Here is a 12100-nt window from a genome sequence, read left to right as displayed (position 1 = left end):
AGTTTACTTTCAGAACCATCACTTCTCTGCCTTTTTCCAGACACTCTCAACCTCCAGGCCAGCAAGCCCTGTGTGAAAGTTATTTTCCTGTTTTTCTAAAGATGAGTAAGCTTCCCTTCTTGGACACCATCAAAACACATGAGCTCTTCTCCTGTAGAAGCTTTGTGTTACCATAACTTCCACTTGGAAACATTAGAGACATGTGAAAATTTGATACATGTTACCAACTAAACATGTTGAAACATCATGTAATACTTCTTTTAGGAGGGGAAATCAGGGGTTTCCTAAACAATACTTCAAGTAATGTTACAATCTACAAAATAAGCTTAATAGTTTTGCAGTTTATCTTCACACAGATATATAGATGGCTGTATAGCTTTCAAGTGGCACAAATATTGGGTTTTTTTAAACTTTAAAAGCCATGCTCAATCTACCAAGAGTACTGTTAAACAAGATCACCAGTTGAAGTTCCCCTGACAACTTCAATACAGTAGAGAACAAATATATTCCCCAAACAATCTTCCATCCCTAAAACACCTCAATTTCTAAATACTATGAACTCAGGGGAGACAGAAGTTCTATTCTTAAAAAAAAAAAGGAAGAAAAAATAACTACATTGTAGGGGGACAAGTTTCCTATTCCTTCAGACTAGCTTAAAGCCACATGAAAAGTTAATTTTGGCATTTCAGAAGCTACAAAAAAAATCTAAACAAAGGGTGCATTTACACAACTTTTAGTTTGATTTCAAGAATATGCTGCTGATCCACTCTTGACCATCTTCAACTTACTCTTACTCTGCTTTGGTTTACATTATAGATCAGTCTCACAGCACATGAACTTTGTTTCTTTCTCAGAACTAACCTGGAAAACAAGCTCCAGCCCCAAGCAGACTTTCAGTCCTTGTGACTAGAGCTCATCTGAAGTAGCTTTGCTCCCCACCATCATCCTGAACATGTATACTACAGAGACCAGGTGTGCTGGTTTTGACTGCAATAGAGTTAATTTTCTTCGCAGTAGCTGGTGAGGGGCTATGTTTTGTATTTGTGCTGGAAACACAGAGATGTTTTAGTTACTGCTGAGCAGTGCTTACACAGTGTCAAGTGCTTTTCTGCTTCTCACACCACCCCACAGCAAGGAGGCTGGGGGTGCAGAAGGAGTTGGGAGGAGATACAGCCGGGACAGCTGAACCCAACTGACCAAAGGGATATTCCAAACCATATGATGTCATGATCAGCAATAAAACTAGGGGGAAGAACAATGAAGTGGGGACATTCGGAGTGATGGCACTTGTCTTCCCAAGTAACCATTATACATGATGGAGCGAGCCCTGCTTTCCTGGACATGCCTGCCAACGCGAAGTGAAATTCCTTGTTTGCTTTGCTTGTACAGGCGGCTTTTGCTTTACCTATTAAACTGTCTTAATACCAACCCACTAGTTTTCTCACTTCTACTCTTCCAATTCTCTCCCCCACCACACTGTGGGGGAGTGAAGGGACAGCTGTGCAGTGCTTAGTTGCTGGCTCGTCCAGCAGGTCCCCAGCCCTGATTGCAGATCCACTCCTAGTCTGTGCTGATTCTTAAGGTGGGCAGAGACACAAATCCAGACTCCCTCAGCTCTAGTTATGAGCTCTAATAGCTATAAGGTAGCAATATAAGAACAGTATTTGCAGAAGCAAACGAGGGGTAAAAAGAGACAGTCTTATTTTCTGAGTTTGGCTGTTTGCTAGATTGATACACTAAGGCTTCCTGAAGGCTGACCTCTTCACTTTCTGAACAAAGGCCTATTTACCCCAGAATCTTTGAAGAGCAAGTTTCTCAAAAAAAGTCACCTCCTGAGCCTTCTTAGCCTTGGACACAGGTGGGACTTGGGAATAAGTATCATACAAGTCAACTTGCTACCTTCCAAGTAAAGTTCAAAGAACGCACTATTTGTTAGCCTGTGGTGTCAAACTTGATGGTTTGGTCCATCAAGTGGACCAAAAGGGTCCAAGATGGACCAAAATGGTCCAAAAAGGAACTATACCATAGCATGCAAGTCAAACTTGGTATTTAACCCCTCCAAAGAGAACAACTTTCATCATAATAAAATTACTAACCACATTTTAACTAAGAACACAATCTTTTGTTCAAGTAGACAAGATTTTGGTTTATGACAAGCAGAAACAAATTAAGTCACGATTTTTTCCCCCCCTATGCTTCAGATGTGCTTCCAGAGAAACTAAATACAGAGTTTGTATTAACAACATTCCATTAACCCTCCTTCTATTAAGTGATTTTAATTGCCCCTTTGATAGAAGCAGTATATGCTATAAAATTTCATATGAAAATTAGATCACAGTAGAAAAATTATCACTTAGAACAGCAAATAACAGGCCACTTATATCATCACAGCAATCAAGAGAAACTCAGTAAGACTTACACTTATGCTTACAATGCTTATAATGTGTCTAATGACAGAAGAAAGTACCTAAAAACTTACCACATTTTTGAGTGTCTTTTAATACTTTCATAGTAAAACAGAAAGTTAATTTCATGAACACCTTCTTCATCTGGTCCCCGTAACCACATTGGCAGCTGTACTGAAGCCCCAGGAAGAAGAACAGCATCAGGAAGTGGGACATGGATTACTTCAGGCTGACCTCCTGTGCCAACCCCAAAGTCTACAGACGAAGCTGAAGATAGCAGTGCTGTACGCACAGAGGTAGGATCTGTCACAACAGTCTTGTAAGCACTACAGTTTTCAGAAGCTGAAGGACTTAGTGGCGTTAGAACAGAAGTATTTCCACCAAAAGTAAAAAATTCTGGATGCTTGGACACAACCTTCAGTGCAGTAAGAGGACACTTGCTTACGTTCACAAATTCTACATATGCTTTCCGGATTTCTCCACAGAGAAGCCCTGTAGGAAAATTTATAAAGAACACCTGTATGGGAGAGAACAGGAGAAAAGAAAAACCTGAACGTTGAGCCAAGTTACAAACGCGCATGAAAACCACCAACAGCTTATTTAAACTGTATTGCTCTCTACAGTTTCCTGAAGAGGGGAAGTGGAAAGGGAGGTGCTGATCTCTTCTCCCTGGTAGAGATAATGGGAGTGATAGGACTGTGGGAATGGTTCAAAGCTGTGTCAGGGAAAGTTCAGACTGGACACTAGGAAACATTTCTTTACAGACAGGGTGGTCAAACACTGGAACAGGCTTCCTAGAGAGATGGTCATTGCCCCAAGCCTGTCAGTGTTTAAGAGGCATTTGGACAATGCCCTTAACATGTTTTAACTTTTGGTCAGCCGTGAATTGTTCAAGCAGTTGGACCAGTGATCACTGTTGGTCCCTTCCAATTGAAATAGGCTATTCAACAGAGTGTTGTCATTAACCAGGTAGTCATACCATTTTAATAGCCCTAGTAAGGAAAACCACTGTGTTTTAATTAACCAACTTGGAACTATTCTAGATGAATGGCAAGCAAACAGAAAAAAGCTTCTTTGCCTGTTCCCCCTCACCTTGAAATCTGGCTGCAAAAGCCGTTGACAACTGAAATTCTAAAGGGAATATAACAATTTCAGAATGATATTAATTTGAAGCTTCAAGTTTCACTTGAAAAAAAGCCACACAAGTTTGCAATTGACAGATCAGAAATTAACTGGAAAGATTCAGGCATTAACACAGTCTAAGACTTTTTTTTTTAGAATTACATTTACAAGCTCTGGATTCGGCTATTTGCTCAAAACTGCCAATAGAAAGTAGCTACATACCTCCAACAAAGGCATTTCGTCTGTAATAATGGGATCTAAACGTCGATCAGGTCCATATTTAATAGATGTTTTTTCCTCTTTTGTGTTATTAAGTCGAGGCCCTTGGATTTCTAAATCTTGTCGTCCTCTTACAGATAATCCATTGGAGACAAACTTTCCTGAAACAATTTTTTAGAAGTTTGATTTTTTTTTTTTAAAAGTAATTCCTAACTTTTTTCTGAGAAGTGATCCAAAGCTCCCTACCCAATCTCAAAAATCATTGGGCACATCCAGTGTTCACTGATTAAGCAGCATCACCGACAAAGAACTACTCAAAGCTTACTGTCACACAACACATCGCTATCGTGAGTTCAGAGAGCCGGTTATCCATGTTGTGGACTTACTCTGACCCTTAATAGTTTGACAAACGGCAGGGGTGGGGGCGAGGTGCGCACATAGAGCATGAAGGTGATGCATTTATTTTCTTTCTCAATTTCTGTCAAGCTGGAAAAGTCACCCAAAAGATTTTTATTTTCTTCAAAGACAAGCCATGAGTCTCCAAATGTTTTTTATTCCAAAGGTTTCTAGTTCATAGATAGCTAAGCACGCTTATTTCTTATAGACACTTTCAAACATGTGCTTTAATCCCCACTTCCTCCAACAACTAAGTTTTCCCTGTGAGTGACAGTTTCAGATGAATGACTCAAACCAGATCAAGTAACATGCAATTAATAAGCTATTTATATGTTGACATAAAGGAAAGAGAACCAAAATAAAATTTTTTTAGCATCTTGACTTTATCAGACAAATTTAAATTTGGGAATCTATGCAAAGAACTACAGTGCAACATTTAGACAAAAGTTGCAAGCTAACAAAGCAAAAAAACCCAGAAAAGTGAATAGCGAAAGAGTCAGTGAAAGTTGTTACAGATTCAACATGGCATAGATGGAATATTTAAAGTCTGGGGTTTTTTAATGGTTTCAGAATTTCCACTAATTTAAAAAGATGAGTAAGCATGGGTTTGGCAGAGGTTACGTCCTTTCTCATGGGATTCCTACAAGAGCCTATTCATTCTTCTCCTGTTCCAGTTGTTTCCCTTGTTTCTACATCCTTACCTGGAGGAAGGGTTTCCATCATGATAGTCAAACGTTAAACACTAGAATTTAGTTCTACCCTGCGAAGCCATGGCTCCCCCTTCCCAAGACACACAAGATATTACACTTACCTGTCTGTAATCCAATAGAAGGATCTATCCCATCTAATGTCACAGCACCCTGAACAGTGCCAAGATTATAAACGACTCCCAGAATATGTAGCTCCCCTGTTTGATGGGGAAAGAGCTTTAGTCTTGCCTGTGGAGATATGTTAAATTTTTGTTGTTGTTGCTACTAGAAAGAAGTATTATTACATTTAAATGTCAAATTGCTAAAGACACTCACAGCTACATTTACTTTATAGTCATGTCAGATGTAACTGCATACAATAACTACAGGTCATTTACTGGATTCAAAATGTCATATACACAGAATTTACAAAATCAGTCCACAGCTGACAGATGCTCATTACATTAGGAAATAATCCTCAATTGTAACAAAAACTGACTTTACCAGATGAAGAATCACAGAACAGTTGAATTTGGAAAAGACCTCTGAAGGTTGTCTTGTCCAACTTGCCTGCTCAAGCAGGGCCACATAGAGCCAGCCGTACAGGACCACGTCCAAATGGCTTTTAGTATCTCCAAGGATGGAGACTCCACAATCTCTCTGGACAGCCTGTGCTCAAGTGCTCAGTAACCATCCCAGTAAAAAACAAACCAAAAAGCATTTCCTGATGTTCAGATAAAGCCTATGTTTCAGTTTATGCCCACTGCCTCTTGTCCCATCACAGTCTCCCTTCATATATTTATACACACTCATGAGATCCAGAAGTTCCAGTACTTCATATATCAGTAATGTCTTCTGCAAGTTTAGCCTTAAGGTCAGATCATAACAAGTCTGAACTCCACCCTTAAGTTCAACTGAAAAGACTATTTTTAAAACAAAGTATAGTACTTACCACTTTTGTCTCCTCACTATTAATGAGAAATTCCGCTATTGCTTCAGTTCCTATCATATCATTATCACATGTTCCCTGAAAAGAAGATACAGCTTTTCAGATACTATTACCTCTTGGGAAGAAAAGTGCCATAAATATTACTTCCCACACCTTTCCTGAAGCGTACAAGGAAAAAAGCATACAAATTTTAAACTGCAGACAGTTAGGACCAGCAGGTATTGTATGCCCAGTTTCTCAGGCATTCTGAGTTAAAGAAGCAGCTAGAGTGCTCAGCAAACATTTACGTAAGAGAGAAATTTAAGATTTATCACTGTAAAGTGGAACTATTCCCAATCAATTTCACTGATACTCACAGAAGCATTTATCATATCATTAAAGTAGCAGTTCAGACCAGAAGGAAAAGTGTATGGTAATCCTTAAGACTTAGTTATATGAAGCCATGTTTATAACTCTGGCAAACACTTACAGCACCTTTAGAAATCTCTAAGTTCCAAATGCTCTTGGCCAGGAAACCAGATTATTAAGGAATTTACTATAATATTCAGTATTAGAACATATTAAAAATTTAAAAACATGAACACAAGAACAGTCCTTCAGAGGAAAGTTTTGACATTACTAGTTGAAGTGTTTAATTAAACAGAAGTATTCAAATCATTAATTTTTAATAAATTTTCATTTTTCTTCTAATTGAGATATGAAGATGTTCCTATATCATACCAGCACAGCTTTTCAGAACACACATTTCACTATATACAATAGCTCCAGTGAGAAAAAGGTATTTGACAATATACCTATCGACACTGCAAGTCATTTCTGCTGGTCAAGGCCAGTGAGACTCAAAATAGATGTACTTCACATACAATGAAATGTTGGAGGTATTTTGCTTTGCATTAAGCTTTACAATACTCATTACAGTAATGTTTGTTAACTTGGCTGTGTGCCCTATGGATCTGGAAAATCTAAACAATGCATAAGGAAATTCAGTAGCTACTATTTTTCTTTTTTTCAATTTACACTTAAACCAACTGTTTTCACACTACAAAATTTTGAAGACTTTATATATACTCTGTAACTGTAGCTATTTGGTTTGGGTTGAAAAAGGATCAAGCTTTCCTTACCAGCTCTTTTGTTTCTCCATCATGCTTTGCATTGAAGTCTTTAGGTTGAAACTTCCACAGCAATGAAAGGTCAGTCAAAAGAAGTGGAACTTTCAGAGGATTTCGGAAGGACACTTCTACAGTTATTGGTTCTATTAAAAAAAGTTCAAGAAAACAATGACAACAGGCTATCCCCACCACAATCTGAAGTTTCACCTAACTCAAAGCACAAAAATGTTGGTTTAAATCTACAACAACACAGGAAATATTGGACATATTTCTCTAACTCACTTTATTTCTGAAATGTATAAATCTTAATTTTACCTTCTATTACAGCAAGTGGAAATCTGGAGTTATCCGAGTAGCGATTTAAACAGAACTGTGTTGGTTGAAAGTTTGAAGGGATTATTCCTTTATTTATCACAGAAACAACCTGTTCCTCAAGTTCCTTCCACTGTTGTGATGACTCCGAGTCATACTCCTGATCCAGACTTACATGCGTAGCTGCCTGCTTTTCACCTAGTACGAGTAAAGCAATCTTAGAAGATGAGAAGTGGCACACAACAGTTGCAACAGAGGGCTGCACCAGCAATTTGGTAAGTATTGTTAAAAAATTTAAGTTCTCAGTCACTGTCATTTTTATGTTACAATTGATTTAAGGCAGTGAATTGCAAGACATTTTCAAATACACACATGGAAGACAACATTGAGGATAAGTATACTTCTATTTGCCAATTGTGGAATTCCAAGATTTTAGCATGCTACATGATATACTCGGCTTACAAATTATTTTTACTTTAATGACAGACTACAGCCCCACAGTACAGCCCTGGTTCACATATGAATTTCCACCTAGCTTACTCTACAATCAGGAATCAGTGTTTTAAACATTTCATCCAAGAGGAAGTTAACTGTAAAGCTAATTTCGAGTATTGGCACTAGCGTCTACCATTTGCTAAAGCATTAATAATCCCTTTCATGAAGCTCATTACAGACTTACACTGAAGCTTTCCAGCTATGAAAAATAGTGGAAGTCAGAACATCTGCATATGCAGACTTCATATTTACGCAGGAAGTTTGAAAACATCTAGTGAGTAAATACTAAGCTTAAGCTTTTCTTTTGAAATCTTAACAAGTGACCATGTTACATTAGTTTTACATAATGATAGATTTTTTAAAATTACACCAACTCTTGCATATATTTTGGTTCCATAAATAAGGAACTTCAATCTTTTTACATAAAGTTTTCTAACCTTCTGCTGGTCTTCGATCATGCCCAAAGAAAACACGGGTTGCTGAGCTGTTAATATATGGTAAAGGAAGCTGTGGTAAGGGACCATCAGGTGATAGCTGGGTTACATTCTGGAGCAAAGGAGGAAAACAGTGTCATACCATTATGCAAATACATGATATCCATGCTGTACATTACCAATGACTGAATGGTAAGGAAGCCAAGTTATAAGCACTCAATGTCTGAACAGGTAGTATTTTTAAGGCAGAATGAATCATCTCAATTAACTGTTTTGATAAGTTTCTCCTGCTTTCACAGTCTGAAGTAGTATTTTTTTCTTCAGTAAGAGTTTAAAGTTCATGAAAGCATTATGGAAAAAGGAGAATAATGATTTTAATCCAGCACTCTAATTGCTATTACAACTGCATGGCTGTTACAAGCTTTATTTGATGCAAAGCTTGACTCAAACTCACAAGGTGATAAACTATGTTTACTACATCACCACCATTACACAAGACCCTCACCACAGCTGAGCTGTGGACTCAAACACCAGTTTACCATAACTTAGCAAACACCACAGAAATTCTGTTTACAAGCTTTCAAACACAGTAACTAACTACACATCTGCAAATTGTGTGGTGGTATCAGCACTAAACACCCCACAATGTACATGGTTTACTACAATCCAGAATCACTCACGAACTTACAGCCAACTCAATGAGTCACTTGAACTATAAAAACCCATATTAAACAGTAAGTTTCACTACAACATGAATGGAAAGTATTTTATAGTACCAAGAAAAGGTGACAGAGCTACCTAGTCTTTATTAAACATTTATTATTGAAAGCCTTAAAAAAATCTTTATCATTTCATCAAACCAAAAAAGATCCACTTCCTCTAAAAGAAACTGATCACTAGCTGCAATTCAGCCATGACCCTCAAAAGGAAGAGCTCATTTAACTGTAATAAAAACATGAAGTCACACTAACACCCATCAGTGGGAGTACACTTAATACACACACAAGATGCAGTATATTTGGTTTTCTGAAGTTTAAATAAAAAAATTAACCCATCAACTAAATAAAAAAACAACCCTGGAATAAAGCAGGTATGACAGAATCATTTAATGACTTAATAGAAAATTACCGATTACTCAAGGAATGAAGACAATGAAAAATCATTTACCTTATAAACATAAAGATACTCTCTTAAAAAAGCTCCTTGCTGAGCTGGAGGTTGTTTACTATCATTGATCAAAATATGCCTGAAGGCAGACACAGCATTGTCAAGCTGACGAAGTGTAAAGGACTGACGACCAATAGTGAAGTTAATATGGTCTTCTGCAAGAGACCAGCCTTTCCCTTTGTAAACCTGCATGGCTTGACAGTAGCAACGTAAGGCATGTTTTTTCTGAAAGGAAAAAAAGTTCATTTCTCAAATAATCCCATTAACCACTCATTGTAATTGTAATATAAGGAAGATTGAACAGGAAGTCACAAAAGTTACTGATGTTTTTACCATCACCCCCCACTATGCTAAGTGTAACGTTTGCAGAACTACACCTCATAGCATCTGGTCAACATTAAACTAGGCACAGAAGTGTTGGTTCCTACAGTACAGAGCCTAGCCTGCAGATTAAGTTCATGTTTTCAAAGACCAGTGTAACAGTAGTAAGTTAAAAAAGCAGATAACACCAGAAGACTACTTCTAAAATGGTGTTCTGTGTTGCTTTAGGACTGACTGCTAAAGTCTAGATAGTACTGCCAAGTCTCAGGACATAAACCAGATTTAACACATTTTATTTCAGCTCTGTAGCTGAACTTTCAGTGTGACACCCCCAGTCAATTGTTCTTCAGTGGACACACTTGGGACAAAATCCTTGCCAAGCAAGCCAACAGAACACAGCCCTACAGTACATACAAGACAAAATTACCAATCGCATCAGCCATTGGGAGATAGATGCTCTGCTCCCAATCAGCTCCAGTTCCTTTCCTGTACATACATCAGGACCTGGGCATTCAGTCCCAAGTCTAGGTATTGAACATCTGCATAGGTATTCACTGTACAGGCAAGTCTCAGCTTCTAAAAAAAGGGAACAGCATTCCCTTATTTACAGCAGTAATGGGAAAAATCTAAGATATGTTCAAATTGGTGTGGTGACGACAGCAGATTACAAGCAGCAAATCTTTAACAACAGCAGATATTACTGACACTTTAAAATACAGTATTACAGTATGCAGCTGAGCAGCCTGGCTGACTTCTCTTCAGTAGCATTTAACACTTTTGTGCCTCTAAGGATATGGAAAAAAAAATAACCTACATTTACTGTAATACTAAAAAAGCAGAAACCAGAATCCCTACAAGAATTAGACACAAACAACAAGAGAGCAAGCTGTTACATAAAGACAAAGTCAAAGCGTTACAAAATGCATGCTCTCTTCCAGGCAAAGGAGTGAGATATAATAAATAAAAAAACTTCAATCAATATCTCTCTGTCAGTACTGTATTGTCATAACAATAGACAGGGAAACTACTGCATGAAGAAAACAAAGGAGGAGGTAGGAAATACTCCTACTATTCTTCACATCTGTGGTTTTAAATACAGAAGCCAAAAATACAACAATACTTTATTTGGTCCTTACCAGGATTCTAAAAGTAAGATTGGGTGGGGTGGAAGAAATACCCCCCAAGACCACAGGGCTCTGTTTCAAACAATTCTGATGCCTGGGTTCTCCTATATTATTGATTTGCAGTACAAATTTATTTCTATCACAGGTTTGTAACTTATCAATAAACTGAAATTGACTGTATTCAAGGACAGCCCCATAACTGAACTCTGGTGGCTAACTTCAGCAGGAATCAAGCACAAGCTATCTTTAGAGAGTCCATCCTACAGATGAGGCAGTAATAAAGCAGACAAGTTATGTCCAACAAACTTCTGAGTTTATTTACCACACTTAGAGCTGCCTGCACAGGAATGTGAATGGTAGTAAAACCAATCTGATTTGTGTTGGCTTAATTACTACTTAAGTCTAAGCAGCCATAAAGAAACACTTTAGTTTGTCTTGTAGTAACTGTCCACACACCTGCACCTCCACTAAAAAGCATGTGGTTAAGGCAGCAGGAAAAACAGGTATCTAAATTTTGCTATTATTCTAATAAATGAAGAGTTTAACAAATCCCTAACTCCTGCAACTCACTCTTATCTCAAGAGTAAAAAAATACTCCCTTACCCAAATAAAAAGCCTTCTATTTCAGTGTGTATAAACTTGAGACCCAGAAATGAAAACAAGTCAGTGATCTTGGGCATTATCTCAAATACAAAAAGTAGAAGACTAAGCTGATCAATGCAGAAGTCATTTTCAGAACATCACAGAACTGAGTATTTCTGACTAACACAAGTGTCAGAAGCTAAGCATCTTTTTCCAGACCTAAACGACACATTTAACATGTTTTTCAAAGCATCAAATATCTGGCATATTTTCCATGCAGAAAGATAATACTTACCTGACCTGCTTTACTAAACCTATGGCCAGCCAATATCATATGAAATGCAAACTTCCTAACCATGGGACTTTTCATGTTTATAAAGCAATGGGCTGCCTGCTCCAACAGAAGTGCACTGCGAAGATCTGAATCCTATTTAAAAGTAAAAAGGAGAATTAGCCTCAAAGTTGAATACAAACATAAAGATAACAGTGGCCTTGTTTTAATGCTAAACAGGGACAGTCAGCTCTAACAGTGCTGTGAAGTTGAAGATTCTTTTATATATAAACATTATATGTGGTGCATATAAAAGAGAAGTAGTATGTATGGTATTCAATACCAAACATGCCAGTATTTTTTTTCCGGTGGAGAGAGAGATTTATCTATCAACCTGTTTCAGTATGAGTGACAAAAGTAGTATTTTCTGCTTTTTCAGTTACTCGGGCTATGGTTTCTAACACTTACTATTACCTGTGAAGCACTCTGCTACTTTTTCCCCCCT

At 37.7% G+C, this 12100-nt stretch overlaps 1 protein-coding gene across 8 annotated transcripts in view; it reads right to left on the bottom strand.

Moving 5' to 3' along the window:
* Positions 1-12100, bottom strand: part of TRAPPC8 (trafficking protein particle complex subunit 8) — a 55589-nt gene that overhangs the window by 19258 nt on the left and 24231 nt on the right. For all 8 annotated transcript variants that reach the window (XM_074820277.1, XM_074820237.1, XM_074820254.1 and 5 more), the window contains 9 exons: positions 11620-11751; positions 9298-9522; positions 8134-8242; positions 7205-7399; positions 6902-7032; positions 5784-5858; positions 4954-5080; positions 3750-3907; positions 2480-2922 (listed from right to left, as the gene is read on the bottom strand). In XM_074820277.1, coding sequence (XP_074676378.1) covers positions 2480-2922; positions 3750-3907; positions 4954-5080; positions 5784-5858; positions 6902-7032; positions 7205-7399; positions 8134-8242; positions 9298-9522; positions 11620-11751 — 1595 coding nt within the window. The remainder of the gene's footprint in view (positions 1-2479; positions 2923-3749; positions 3908-4953; positions 5081-5783; positions 5859-6901; positions 7033-7204; positions 7400-8133; positions 8243-9297; positions 9523-11619; positions 11752-12100) is intronic.

The sequence above is a fragment of the Strix aluco genome, chromosome 1, assembly GCF_031877795.1.
Source record: "Strix aluco isolate bStrAlu1 chromosome 1, bStrAlu1.hap1, whole genome shotgun sequence".
Lineage (NCBI taxonomy): Eukaryota > Metazoa > Chordata > Aves > Strigiformes > Strigidae > Strix > Strix aluco.
Note: the sequence above shows the minus strand (reverse complement) of the source record. Positions and strands in the feature narration are given on the sequence as shown.